The 16096-nt window shown below is 28.1% G+C and overlaps 1 protein-coding gene across 3 annotated transcripts; it reads right to left on the reverse strand.

The window, feature by feature from the left end:
• Positions 1-10353: 10353 nt before the first annotated feature.
• On the reverse strand, positions 10354-14693 carry LOC114423782. Of its 3 annotated transcripts, none has more exons than XM_028390662.1 (5): positions 14293-14693; positions 13193-13254; positions 12951-13055; positions 11553-11705; positions 10354-10538 (listed from the first exon to the last, which is right to left on the reverse strand). In XM_028390662.1, exons 1-4 carry the CDS (start codon positions 14519-14521, stop codon positions 11568-11570), a joined length of 534 nt encoding a protein of 177 aa, XP_028246463.1. In that variant the 5' UTR covers positions 14522-14693; the 3' UTR covers positions 10354-10538; positions 11553-11567. The 3 variants fall into 3 exon arrangements, with proteins under 3 accessions (XP_028246463.1, XP_028246464.1, XP_028246462.1); XM_028390663.1 differs by lacking the exon at positions 10354-10538 and adding an exon at positions 11122-11412; XM_028390661.1 differs by lacking the exon at positions 10354-10538 and having other exon boundaries at positions 11409-11705.
• Between the last annotated feature and the right edge of the window lie 1403 nt (positions 14694-16096).

Below are 16096 nucleotides of genomic sequence, written 5' to 3' on the forward strand. Positions count from 1 at the left end.
TATTGCAACACGCCAACAAATCATGCACCGCTTCCTATAGATTTTTCTATATCTTTATATTGGACTAAACATTGATCATTCTTATTTAAATTGTACAACTTATTATCTTTTATATACTGATAATGATTATGTTAAAAGGATAATTTAGGAGCTAAGTAAAGGAGCATGACAGTTTACCAGAGCAGCTTCATTGGACTTTTATATAATGCTTTTAAACCCTAAACCTTGATCTAATGAGCGCAGATATAATCACGGTAACTGAATTCGCAATAAGAGTTGAGTTTGTAGGGAAAAAAAAGAAGGTATAATTGCCCGTAGAATATATTTTTGGAGAATAACAATAAATTTCTAAGTGTGATTAAATTTTAGATCAAAGATTAATTGACCTAAAGATCCAAAATTTATACGAATATTTTAAAGTTTTATTGGAAAACTAAACATTCTAATTATGGTAATTAGGAAATAACATGCTACATGAACAAAAGAAATTTAGATGCATTTATTGCAAAAAAAAAAGATATTACATTGAATTGTTTAATTTTTTTAATAATTATATTATTGATATAAAGTATCGATCAAATTGATAATTAATCTATATTAAAAAATCTGACTAATCACTTTTAATAAGATTTTTTACTTCTCATATCACTTGAGATAATAATTTGTTGGTAATTAAATTGTTGATAGGATGAATAAAAATAAAAATAAGATTATGCAAAATATTATATGAATAAATACGAATGAAACAACATTGTTTTTTTTATGATGTGAAACAACATTGTTTCATGGTAAGATAAACGTCCTATGTTTTAATAAGAAAATAAATAATGGTAAATTTGCATGAGACTAATGGGGTGTTTAAATTTGACTAAATTTTATTTAGAAAACAACTTTATTAAAAGTTTTTAATATTTCAATAACAACAAAACCTAAAATAGATAATCGAATCTCTCCTGCTAGAATTTTAAAATTCCTTAAAATGATGTTTTGGACAATAAGAATATTCAATGATTTTCCCCTTTTGCTTTTTCAAGTCCAGTGTTATTATTTATTTGCTTCTGCACGCTTACTTTTGTAAATGGCCTACAAGTTTAATATTGCACTCTTTGAGGAAGGCAAGGTTTTCTATGCAAGAAGCTACCTCTTTCTTGTGAACCGCCAAGGAAACCTAGTCCTCCAAGACCCATGCTTCAATCACCGTACACGTGTCAATTATTGTTTCTGATTGAACATTGGGTGGTTCAATGAGTTGGGTGTGTATCAAAGACTATGCATGTGATGTGCATATTGGGGCACAAAGGGATCCCATGTGTTTGTGGGTCATAGTAGAAAAGAAAAGAAGAGATAATGATAGTGAAGATTGAAGTGAAGTAGAAAAAACAAGAAAAGCTGAATCAATATCTGATACCAAAAATACACTCAGAACCTAAAGGCTGCACTTAGTGTAGACTGAAAGGGTAGCGGCAGATTAATCCAAGTATGAAAATAAATAAATGCTGTGGCTAATTAAAAACTATATTTATCCAGATAATACATCTGAAAAAATAGTTACATAAATGATAAAAACACTGTATAAGGTGAGAAATTGATTTGGGGAAATCGATTTTCCCAAATCAATTTCTCACTTGTGCAGTTTTATTTTTTTAACGCATTTTAGAAATTGATTTTCATAAGACTGATTTCTAAAGTGTGTTTTCTTTTTTGCCTAAGAAATTGATTTTTAGGGAATCAATTTTTAAACTAGTTTTTTTTATAAAAAAAACTCATTTCAAAAAACTAAGTTTTTGGTAATTCTTTTAGTTTTTATATTTCATTTTTTCCTTTTTAATTATCTATATGCTAGTATAGAAAAAAATTCTCATAAGCTAAATGAAATATTGCATAATTTTTACACTTTTTATTAATACTATATTGTTATTTTAATAACTTGGATAATTCAACTCACTTTTGAATTTTCACTAAATAACTTTATTTTACTACATTGTAATTATTCATGCCTAAAAAAAAGTATAATTATTTATTATATATGAAATTTAATTAATTCTCTTTTTGTTTTATCTTTTTTATTACTTTTATGTTCACTTAACCTTAATATCATAAATATATTTAGACACAAAAGATCAATAAAAATAAAGACAGAAATTAAAGTAATATCATTCACCAACAAAAAAAATGAAAAATTTATGAATTAAAAATCTTAATTTTAATGTTATATTCATTCAATATAAAATAATGTGACTAAAGTTATAATATGCATATTGTACTAACAAAATATTTTTATATAATTAATTAAATATAAAACAAAACGCACACACAAAATCTTTTTATTTATAATTAAATATAAAACAAATTATGATTACTTATTTTAAATGTTAATCAAGGATATAAAATAATAAATAACCGATTAAAAACATTCGGTTGAACACGTTCCTTTCATATATTTTATTTCAAAATATTTTATTAAAATGAAATAAAGTTGATTTAAAAATTGTTTAATTAAAAATAATAATATTTAGTATTCAATTACTTTTTCATTTTTAAAATAAAAAAGATTAGACAATAACTCACCGTAACATATATTTCAATTCCTTTATATTTTCATTTTATTTGATTATTAAAATATATATTTGAAAATTAAAAAAAAATATCCAACCAACAAGTTGAATTGAACATTTTTTATTTATATAATTTTTTTAGAAGAAAAAATTAGATCACTTAAATATATTCAATTTTTATAAATATTTATCTAAATTATATTTATACTGATTTTTAAATATATGCATTTTCTTCTTAAATAATATTCTAGATAATTTATATTTTTATAAATTAATATATATATATATATATATATATATATATAAATTAGTAAAATAAATAAATTAAAACGAAAAACTAGTTAATTTTTTTAAAAAAAACTGTAAGAAAAAAATAATTCTTTTTAAAAAAACTAAATATATATATATATATATATATATATATATATATATTATTTTTTTTAACCCGTAACTCAGTATGAGTTGGGTTGGTTTAGGTTTAGATTTTCAATCCAATCTTAAAACCACCAATCCAACTTGCTTTATGACACATTTAAGAACAACATAGGTTAGGTTGATGATTTTGCCATATCAAAAATATAGATTTAAATATATATCTTCTACTTTGATAAAATATATATGTAATTTTATGTTTTTCTGTATAAGTATATTAATTTTTACTAATAGTTTCTATAAATTTATTTTTATTTATAATATCTAAAGTTTTTGTTAATTTTTTTTTATCTTTATCGTCAAACTATTATAAAAAACGCTTATGTGAATGCCGGAATTCTAATGTCAAATGGACATATGGCAATATATTTTTTTTTGTGTGTGTGGGCATATGGCAATATTAAAAGCAAAAGCTAATATAAATAAAAAGATATTGAAATAAAAAATAATATAGTACAATTCTCTTAAAAGAATGCTTTGGAGTTTGGAGATGGCGTGGAAGGAAATCCACCCAGGCATCAAGTAGAGCTGTAGCCTGTAGGATAGGTTCTTTGGCATTTGGCTTTTCGTGCATATAATGTTTCAAATGATCACTCTATTGATTACTTTTTTTTAAAAAAAAATGTAATTTTATAATCTTTCAACTGAAAAAAATATAATTTTATAATCTTTCAACTAAAAAAAATGTAATTTTATAATCTTTCAACTGAAAATTAGAGTTTGTTTAGTCTTCAATAATGGATTATACGATTATTTTTATAAAAAATTTTAGCTAAAAGAAACTTATAAATTTGATGTTTAAACTTAAAAAGTTGAAATTATATAAATTAGCTAATAATGTAAGATTTTTTTTTTGGTGAAAACTAATAATGTAAGATAATATAAAAGAATATATTTATCCTATATTTGAAAGGTCATGATCCCTCTCAAAATTACTTTTTATTCAAAAGTAACATAAGTCGTCATTCTTTCAACGTACATTCACCTTCCTCAAATGGTTATCCAAACGAGTTATTGATTATTTGATTATAATTTGTCTAAATGATGAAACAATAATTAATTTAAATAATATATCGTAAAAACTTATTAAAAAACAATGTATAACAAAAAAACCATGTTATAAAAAAGTAATAGTATTTTCATATCGTACTATTGTTTGACGATTTAGTCTCATTGTATATACTATATTGTCTTTTATCTCACCAGTTTTAATGGAAGGTTAATCTTCACCTTTCATTAAATTGTCATTCACATTAGACAATATTTAACACTTGATAGTGAATACTTTTTGCACTTTGTAGCTTATCTCATAATTCAAAAAATTGAATAAAGCAACATATATAGCAACTCCAAATAATTAAGAAACAAAGATGTCAATTCTTAATTCAGTAAAAAAAATGCATGATGAATCAACCAACAAATAAATAAAAAGTTATACATATCAAAACTCTCTACAGAAGAAAAGTCAATAAAAAATGCATAATATAATACCATTTTGGGATAAAACGTTTTTTTAGTAAAAAACGTAGATTTACTCGCAATGTTCCCCATCTCTATTGTGAATTGTTTCACCTTTTCCGAACACTAAAAATTATGGTAAGGAAAAGTAAAACAATGGAGCATATAAGGTTTGGTTGAAGGGAGAATTCAATTATATGATTTAATTTTAGTGTCGATTACTCGTTTGGTCTTAATACATACACAATCTTTAATTCTAGTTCTTACAACTTAAAATTACTTATTTTAGTTTCTACACATCTATTTTTTTAATCGTTTTAGTTCTAGTTGTACACAATTGTAGGAATTGAAAAATGATTAAAATCAGTATACATAGAGAATAAAATAAATTAAATATATATGCATATGAATTAAAATGTTATGCATGTATAGATACTAAATGTCTAATTAAACTATATTTTTATTATAACTTGCAACACATGTCTTAAGAAGAACTTGTTATTTTGTGGAGTCTTCAACACATCTCTATTTGTTATCACTTGGATTATCTCCATCATATAGTATTTCCATGGAGACTCAATACGTATCCGCAACATAAAGACTCAAAGAATGAAATTGACATGTGAGTTGGTCCATACCCTCTGACATCTCACTAAGGAATATGTTGGAATCAATTTGTCATTCAGTAACTAAAGGATATTTTTGAAAAATTTATCAACAACGTACTGTAATTGAATTTTTTCTTCTTGATGTTTTTGGTAGTCCAAACACAAAATCTATGCTCACATCAACTCATGGTTGGTTTAGTACAGGCAGTGACATATATAAATCATATGCAACTACTTTACTCTACTTTCTTGCGAGTATATGATCCCATGAACGATGAATGTCTTCAATCAAACAATGAAGAACAAAGCAAAGTTGCGAATAGTGTGTGGTAGGCCACATATATTGCAAACGTAGTTCTATTGGAGTCTATGGTGGTAAAAACAATTATAACAAAATTAAAGAGTAAACAAGTCACTCAACTTAAATTGAGTATTAAAATACAGATTTTATTTACTAAAGAATAATAATATCCATTTTCGTACCAAAGGAATTTAGCTCAATTATTTGACTAAAATGTGTAAGTGTTGTAAACTCTGGGTTCAATTCTTATGAAATAATATTCATTTTCTGTCTTATTTATTTTGATGTGAACTCATAAATTGGACAAGTTTATGCGTGGCTAAATTCCATTTTGAGAGATTAAAGCATATATAACTGCATAAGTTGTCACAGGTCACTCAATGACTCAATGTAATTTTTTTTTTGATAAAATAAGTCAATGTAATTAGGACATTGTGTCCCAGAAAACTTTTAACAATAATCTTAATTAATTATTTCGTGTCCTTATAATCATCCACAAATCACAATATAACGAAAAGAATTTTAAAAATACGAGTCTTCAAGTAAATTATTTATATCATTAATTGTTTTCTTTTTTATTTATCAAAATTCTTCTTGAAGATTTTATAATTTTAAACACATTGAAATGCTAAAAGCTAGAGTAAGGAATCCCATAAAAATTCTGTCAAAAAATGTATTTTCATAAAATATCGTCTTATGTATTTTTTAATCTAAAGTTAACATTTTTTTTGTCACCCACACACTCATAAGTTATTTACAAATTTTAAATGTCGGACTTATAAAAATTGGATTTATGTAATTTATAAAATCAAGTTTAAATTTAATTATTTGTAAAACAAATAAATTTAACTTTTTAAAATCAATATAATTTTATTTTTACATTTTTTATACTAATTCAATGTTTATAAGTGAAAAAAAAATGTTCTTTCCGATTAAGTTTTTGATGTACAATAAATTGATACCATGTTAGTATGTTACAATATATAAATTTCCGTATCAGTTGACGTAGTCATACACATATTCATGCATTTGCAATTTGATTGAAAGTAAGAGTAAAATTCATTGAGATAATCTAACAACTCATAATGTTATTTCTCGTTTCCATCATTTGTATTAATCTACTTTTTGAAAAAGCCTTCGTAATATGACTAATAGAGCCTTTTATTAGCTCCTATGGCTCCCATAAGGTCCTATAAAGTGGAGGCAAGTGGACGTAAACAAATTTGAGTGGTTTCATTTCATGCAAAATAATCAACAATGACGAACCATTTTTTAATTGATAATGACCTCAGCATGATTGCTACTAATTCACTATTCAATCTCACGCTCGTCAAAGCAATTAGTCACTTCCATTATTGACCCCCTCAATTTCGCTTCTTCTTACTTCTTAGTTGATGATAACTTCTGCTTTCTACTCTTTCTGTTATATTCTTTGACCCTTTTGACTAATTTTGTGTTCTAGGAAGACAGGGAAAATATCAGAATGGGGAGCTAGAGAAAAGAAGAAGAAGAAATAACATAATCATCAATATCAGTATTGTTCTTTGTTGCGGAAAAATATACTCTTTTTTCTTTCGTAGGTGATAGTTTTTCCTTTAAAAGTTGTTAATGTGTAAGTACAATGTTTGTTTTCCCTTTTGTTTTAATTTATATATATACATATATATATATATATATATATATATATATATATATATATATATATATATTATTTTGACTAAAATATTTTTATAAATTTTGATTCTTTTGTTTGATTATGAAATTAATTTTTGATTTAAAGTTTAATCACACTTAAATTCTTTGTCTTTTTTCAAAAACTTATTTAATGAATATACTCTAGGATTTTTTATTTACAAAACGACTTTATTTTTTTAAAGTGTAATTACCTTTAAAAGTATACTATGTAATACCAAAATGATAGATAGTTTCTGCATATATTTCTCTGAACCTCAAATGATAATGTTTTTATCTTTACAAGCATGTTTAAAAACAGTGAAGTCTTCAGTGTCCAACTGATATAGGGACTTATAACAAAATCCCACATTTGAAGTGAATCGACCGCAATAACGTTGTTAAGCATGGTGGGAACATACTTTTTCAATGGTACAGAAGTAACAGAACATGTGAAGAAACATGTTGATTTTAATGATTCGTTTTTTTTTTCTTCCCCTTCTTTTATCTCCTTTGCTTTTCCCACGTATATATACAATCCTTAATTTTCTAATTCGGTGCAGTGGCTGAAATCTAATCTCAACGTGTGTGGATTTGTACCTCAATCTTGAGTCATATCCTAATCTACTATAAGTTTTGAAGAGGATTTTTTTTTTTTTTTAATGTGCCTGTGTGGATTATTGATTAGAGGTTTTGTTTTTTTTTGACAGAATTGATACAATGTAACAGACAACCAACTATTTTCTTGTAATTGTAGGTGGCATATATATAGTGTGTATCGATAAACTTTTTTGTACAAATAGTTTATATTTATTTTTTTATCAATTTTTTTTTTCTAAAATAAAAAATAAGAAAAATCCAAAAAACGCGTGGTAATATCTTTCTTGATATCTCATTTCTAAAAATGAATAAAATCAATAAATTTGCATTGCAGATTCGCTGGAATAATTTATTGCAATGTAAAGTAGACTCTTGACTATTTGAAAGCATCAAAATCATGATTACTATTCCAGTGACGTAATAACTTTCTGTTACAAAAATAACCCATTGTTTCATGGTACTATTTTCTCCATTTATGGCCTTGCTAGTTTATTATTGTGAAGCCATTAAATGACTTTCATATTCCAACCATGTGTTGTGTAGATAGAATTGCTCTTCAGCTTCGTTTGTAATGTGATGTTGAAAATGCCTAATGATAGTAGTCAATACATGGTCGAATTTGCTAATGCAAAAGTTGGGTGTTGCATCAAAATAGTGTGAAGATATTTCATGATGTCAGGCATGACGGTGTTTGATAATAATTTTAATTTTAATTAATTTGAGTTCATTACATTCCTTAAGCTTTCAATATTTTACTGGATACAGAAGTTTTTGGTGATAAACAAAAGCATATAATGATGTGAAAGATGTCTGGTCTGGTGGAGCATGTATATGGACAATGAAATAAAAAAAAATGTTACATTTACATGAACAGAGATCTTATTCACACTCGTAGATAAATAAATATTATCTTTGCTTACTCCTATAGGTAGAAAATTGTTGTTTGACTTATGATTTACTACATTGTTTTATCATATGTTACAAAACTCGTACGTACAAAGCCCATTTTACTAAGCAATTTTATGATATTTCTTCTTAGTAGTTTTAATAGAGAGCAAATTATATTTATCATCTTTTATTTAACACTTATTATACAAGAACCTCCTATTTAAAAAAATTATATTTCTTATACCTCTCCTAAACCAGAACCATTAGTGACGGTATTAGTTTTTTTTTACCACCAAAATAACCTTTACTAATTTAGCCACATGTATTAATTTGAAATTCCCAAATCCTCTATGCTAAGACTTGTAAGAACTAAATCCATTAATGAGATTGGCGTATGTCGTTTTGATATGTGAATGGAGGTTCAAAAGAGGTTTCCTTTGAAAGTTAGTTGCGTACGCAATGATTGTCGATATTGGTGGTGATTGTTGTCGTTCAAAGTCACGTGGTGGTGGTTGGTATTGGTGGTGGTTATCATTTAAACACTAATTGTAGAAAAGTTTGTTCAAACACAATTTGTGTTCACTTATTTATACTACATTTTTTTTTTAATTTTTTAATTGGTTTTTTATTTTAATATTGTGAAAATGATTTTAATTGTGCCAGAACTATCTTGACTTTTAAGGAACGGTGTGAGAAAGAAAAAAATAAAATTATCCTTAAATTACATTAAAGCAACATGTGTAGGGTACATGACAAATTTTTGTTTACAAAAATCAAAGTGAAGAGAAAGGATATCATTGCAATGAAATTACAAAAGTTATGAGATTTACTATAGGGGTAACTTGCAGAGGGAATCCCCATGAAATAAGTGCTAAATGAAAGGGGATGAATGCAATTTGCACTTTAAGAAATTAATATCAACTTATGAAAAAAATATATTTATTTTTTAAAATTTTATATAGTTATTACAACTTTTTTAATATATATTTTTTTTATTAAAGCAACTTTAAAAGATAATTCAACTTATTAGAGTGTTTGACTTGAATTGATTCTAAGAAATTAATGTTAAACATATTTTCACATGATTTCACGTTGAAAAAAATCAGACGAGATTAAAACAACTTTAAGTATAAATTGTGTACTAAATTTTACTTCTATCTTTATTTTATAATAAAACATTTAAACATAAATCATATCACTTTAAAATTAATTTTAATTAAAATCAATTTTGCTTAAGCTCATCGAAACACGCACTAAGCTAATCATATTCAAATCCAATTCCAGTGATACAAATCAATCGGATTAATCAGTTGAAAAAATACACTGAGATGAATGTCCCAGTAATTTAATCTCCAATATGCTCCCCTCTCCCTCGTTACACTTATTTTAAAAAAGAGGAGTATTACCAGCCCACTCTAACACCCATTTTACTATCTATTGAAATTGATTAAGAATTACAAAATTACACCTACATCTTTTATTGTATATATTACTTTTACACATATACAACCGTTTTTTTATAAAAAAATCTACACATTCCCTCCTAACAAATTATACAATTAATACCCTTAAAAATAATAAAATAAGGGAAATAGGTATAATTTTTTTAAGCAAAGAGTGTAAGTGCAATTAATGCTATTAGGCTAACTCTATAATAGATCAGTGTAATTATCTCCGTAATTTTTCTAAACATGTTTCAATTTATGCTTTAAAATTAAGAGGTAACTTTAAGAAAATCTTCAATAATCACCATTCAATCAAATATTAATTAACATGTAATTTTTAGAGTATATAATGTGAGAAGTTTAACTCAACCCCTCAAGGGACGAGGGTTGTTCCTCACTTATATATTTTAATGTGAGATTATTTTTAACCGATATGGGATTTAGATTATTTCCAATAATTGATCGAATAGTACTTAAAAATGACTATTCTGCTTACCAATAAAATAAGTCTAAATGTTGTTGGAAATTCTTGCTTCCATGGACCATTTCCAAACAAGCTGTTGATTAGCTACCGAAAAATCTGTGGAAGATTTGACAGGAGAATTATTATGGGGACATGAATGTAGATTTGAGATCGACGATTGTACTCCTTAGAGTTTACTCATTTTATTTTGGGGCTTCAATCCTATGTGCTAAATCAACACGTGTTGACAAATTAAATATAGCATCTATTGATTTAATGATAAATTTTGTAAGAGTGAACACAAATCAAATTACCTAAATCACGTCAAATTTTCAGGGTACGGAAATTTCGATTTGTAAGAATTTTTCCAAACTCCCAAAAAGCTAAGGTGTATAAGTTGACTTTATGGGAGAAGCCAAGTTAATTTTACTTTTTCATTTATTTTCTCCAATAAGTATTAACAGAAAAATTTATTCACACGGTTTAAATTATGCGCTTAATTGAATTATTTCCCCAAATGCGCCTTTTCAATGAGCTTACTTTATGTTCAAAACTGTTCATAACTAAAAATTTTCTCAGATAACTGTTGAAAGAAAAACAATTTTTCCCTAAAAATTAAGCAAATCCAAACATGCTTTAACCAACATCTATGCAAATTCACACACACACACACACAAAAAAAAAACAAAACTATCATCTATGCAATGGAAAATGTTTGCATTGAGGCTATTCTTAGCATACATACAATTTTTTATCATGGTTAATTCAGATTGATCACATTGTAACTAGAGTTAGTTTAGTTAGTTATAAGTTAGTTACTTTTGTAACCAACTATATAAACTGTAATAACCAACTCTTTTGTAAGCTAATTCTCATTCTATGCTAATTTCTATTTCCTCCATATTTCTTCTTTCTTAGCTTCCTCTACAAGTTTTCTTTCATCCATGGCAGACATGGATTTTGTTAGCCATGTTAAAGGCTATAATATGATCTAGAAAGAAAAAATGGCATTCACATAAATGGTGACAATTCCATTCCATCAAATTTCCCAACTAAATAAGCTATTACTCACAGGATCACAACTTTACATTGAACAAAAGTATAGTGCAGAATTTGAGTGGTTCAGAATACCTTACTCTGATGCTGCTACTTGTATTTTTCCATTATCTTTCTGGCTTCTTCCACTGGATCATCCATTGGAGTAGAGGCAGTTCCTCCATTCCCACTAGGTCCTTGATCTTTATTGAATGCTAGGTATGCAAAGTATGCAAGTCCTATAGTGGCCTATCAAAAGTAACTCACTTGTATTAATCATAGCAGATAGCATAGAACCATCGTCATTAGGATTTGGGATACATTCAGATTTTTTATTTTGGTGAAAACACATTCAACTTGAGAAACAATTTCAAGGGGAACAAACATCCCTTTTTCTTTGTGCAAGTTCCCTTCAAATAACTTGGTATGGCTACTATGTGACTGTCAAAACCGCTACTATAGAATTAGAAAGATAATATATAATTTTGAAATCATCAGAAGAGAATTATGTACTTGACCAAAATGTGAATGATGGTGTACTGACAATAACATTTTTTTTAATGGAAGACAAGACAAGAAAAATAAAGACAAATTGCCAGTTGTATGCACTGTTCCCAAGGACTCATAGTTTTCAAGTTTTATTCTTGAAGACTTGGAAAAGTGCTTCAGATTTGGCAAAGCTACATTCTAATAACTGGAGTCTGTTTTTGTTGGAAGACAAACTAAGCCTAAAAGATGCAATTCAACCCTAAAGCATCAAAAGAGAAAAAGAGAAGGGTGGCAAACAGCATGAGAGAACACTATGCAATGGCGATCAACACAAAAACAAGCTCAATTAGTTAGGCATTTATTTAAGATATAGCAACATTTTTTTTTGTCATATCTTCATTCAAAACTCTGGTGATGGCTATGATACCCAATTACACGTAAAAAAAAGATTGGGATATATCCAAATCCTACAAGGCAATATGCCAATGGCTGAACATGTAAGCTGCACAAGTTGATGCCCATCATTTTAACAGGAAATATATATAGCACTATAAAATTGCACAAGCAACTGTATGAGTTCGATTGGTTACTATTTAAACTTTATTTTCAATAATTATATACAGCTACTAGTGCAATTTGTCAGTTAGAAAATAGCCATAAAAGATGCAAACATCTCATCTTAATGGATGGGAATGATAGCAATAGCCTCACCCTATATGATTAGACTATTAAACACGGTTTTGGCATTGTTGGACCATGGACTTGATATTGAGACCTAGATTTGTTGATTTCTTGCCAACACTCTATATGACCTCTCGCTCGCAGTCTGTCTGCCTGTCTCAGTGTTTCTCTTAATACTCAAGCGGGGGTAGTAAGCAAAAATTGCCTTCACCATGATGCATGAGCTATGACAACTGATTACATACTAAGAATTTGTAATAAAAATCTATAAAATAGTAATCCTGAAATCATAATTTGATGACAAAAATAAATTGAATGACTTACCAATATAAAGAAAGCTGTAGAGAGGAATGCCTTGAGTACAAAAAGCGTAACACTCAAAGCCACAATTGTTACTGAAATCCTTGCTATTGGCCTTGGTACAAAATTCTTGCATCAGGGAAGAAAAGAAAAGAGAAACATGAAAAACTGAAAAGAGGGTATTCTAGTATTTGTAACAAATTTGAAGATAATAGCTAGAATAGATCAAACAGTAATTTAAACTTTGAAGGGAAATTCTGACTTACAGGAACAAGATTAGTGCCTGCCTCAATTCCATCCCTACCAACTTTCCATGCATTCTGCAGAACTATTTCATAATCACCGCGACAGTTGAGACAAAAGAGCATCAGTCAGGTTTCTTGGGCAACCAAAAAAAAATGGCAAAAGGAACTAGGCAAAATAATATGCCCAGGGTTGACATGGAACAGAACAACCCGGTAAAAAGTCAATGTTCCCAATTCCAAAGGGCAAAATAACAAGATACTCTCAACATGCAACAACTCTTAATCAAATGGTGTTTTCCTTTCAATAAGGATGGCTCATCAGGAGGGCATCAACTTAAGACCATTTGCCAGCATCATGTTCAGTCACTGTTGACCCCTTACGGAATTAAAAATGGCATGCAATTACCAGGTTTAATCAAATACAGTTGGTATCATGCCATACACAAAGCATGGAGCAAATGCATCCATTAAAGAAACACCAATGCTGTATAAGGTGACCAACATTCTATATCCCCAAATCAACAATTTCTTGAGACTTGTAGTTTGGTGCCATCAATCCCCAATAATCCTTGGCATACTGTCATTGTTATGCATATGCTTGGCATAGGAAAAATATTTCATAACATCCTAAACATTATTTAATCCAACAGTGAGACACCAAACAATTGATGGAAGGTACTGCCTACTTTAATAGTTTTCTGTGAACTACAAGCTTCCTCATGAAAGGTGTTAATTCAAGAAAAAGGTCTAGTTTGTTGTTAAAATAGCTGCAATCAAGAAAATAATCTGAAGATTATATTGATGTAATGTGGTATGGGTCAGTCACTTGAGAAAATCCAAATGGGTGTCAATTAAATTTTAACCATAATTTGGCAAAGAAGATAAAGCATATGCATTAACAAAATCAATTGGTATGCATGACATTTAACTAAGACTACTATTTAATTTTTAATATATCTTACTTCAATACTCATAGTTTCTTCACTAATATCCAAAGTCATCCACTCTCTCCATAAAACTTTCTGCTAACAACAAAACCCCTTAACCAAACTTGAAATTACCATCCCTTCATTTTTTCTAAACACATCCAAAATAATTCAATAAAAAAAATTGAGGCTAACCTTTAACAAAATTCGATTGTGCTGCGGAAACCACAAAACTGGAGGGAGGTTTCTGGGTTCTGGAACTCTTGAAGTGAGTATTTAAGAGGAAAGATTGCTTCTTTAACCTCAAAAGGGAATTGGGTGAATGAAACGCATGATGGGTGGGAACCAATGTTCGTTTTTGGCGGCAATTTGAAATGCAAGAAGCGACAGAACAAAAATTGTGAACAACAGTTGAAGCAGACATTTTCTTTTTCTCTCACAAATATATTAACTGTGACAAAAACAAACAACTTGGATTGCTTTCAATCAAAAAGGTTCTGGTTGGTTTCGGTTTCAGGTACACATTGTTGAAGAAGTGCAATGTTAATAGAAAGAAATGGAAGTGAGATTTTGCAACAAAGCAGAGTGTGGAAACTGAAGACAGAAAAGAACATAGTAGCATTTTAGTCCCTTTGTTCTCAGCCTCACAAAGCTGGGCCCATAAGTTGGTCTTGTAGCCCAAACATTTGTATCCGGTTATTAAATATCTGCCCACATTGGAAATGGGGAGTTACTATTGACACTACCAACATTAATAAAATGACCTTCCTACCCCCTGGATTTCCTACACCCAAACACTCTAACACTATTTCCTCTTTTTTCTTTTGATGCACATTTCCAAGACTTGGTGAGTTTTTTTAGCATTTGTAAGCGGAATCATGATTCGTTGTTGTCTAAATTTTGACACACAACGGATGATTCCGTTTTATTTTTTTGGCTGATAATATTTGATTGTTGCCTAATTTTTGAATTTACCAAATGGTTCTTTGTAGAGTATACATGAATTACAATATATTTATTTATGATGAAGTTATGATGCCAAGTGGTTGGAAAAACATGATTGATGAAAAAGCCAAAATATTTTTTTACCGTCCCAAAGTATTTGTTTATATATTTGATTTTTTTAACAATTAAATAATTTAAAGTTGACTCTTCTTTGTTAGAGTTGGCTTTACCGAAATCAACCAGAGTGCTGACATTTCACCGGAACAAGTTGCGTCGACGCCTCCTAAATCCTAGGTGAACAAAATCATCCATGTCCGATGATTATTTTTCATGCAAACACATTTGTGTATAGTTTTTTCAAATAATCCATTTTCGTCAAAAAAAAAAAAAAGAAGTCATGCATTATGGCTGTTTTTGTCTTTTTATATTTCATGGCTATTTTTTGTAGGCTTCTACTGGTAAATGGTACGTGCACATGCGAAGTAACATGCTCCAGAAATATCAATGGTTTTGTTAATTAGTCACCGACTTTTATTGAAAACTAACCAGTTAAGTTGTTTTATTTCCTAAACATTAACATCAAAGAAAAAATAATGAAAAAAATTCGATCACCGTAACGTAAGGGTTGGCTAATTAATAGCTACATCTATCTATTCAAGATGACATCGTATATGTCCTTACATCTATATAATTTACATGACTTAATTATAAAAAAAAAGATATCTAAATATAATAAACAAAATGTATTAAAAAATAGATGATAAAATGTCATTATTTAATTGTTAATTATTTTGTAACATGTTTCATAGTATATTTTTTATGTTTACTAATAACATGTTTATATTTTTATGATCTTATCTTTAAAAGATGTTTTTGGAGGATTAAGAAATACTAGTTTAATTCTTAAGTGATGTGAAATTTTTTGGTGTAATATAACGACATTTTTTCTGACATGTACAAATAGTATATTCATTAATCATGATGTGTCAGTGGCGTTACACAAGAGTATTGTAGGACAGACACAACCACCCTACGGTTCTATACGATATACTGA

Source organism: Glycine soja, chromosome 8 (assembly GCF_004193775.1).
Source record: "Glycine soja cultivar W05 chromosome 8, ASM419377v2, whole genome shotgun sequence".
NCBI lineage: Eukaryota > Viridiplantae > Streptophyta > Magnoliopsida > Fabales > Fabaceae > Glycine > Glycine soja.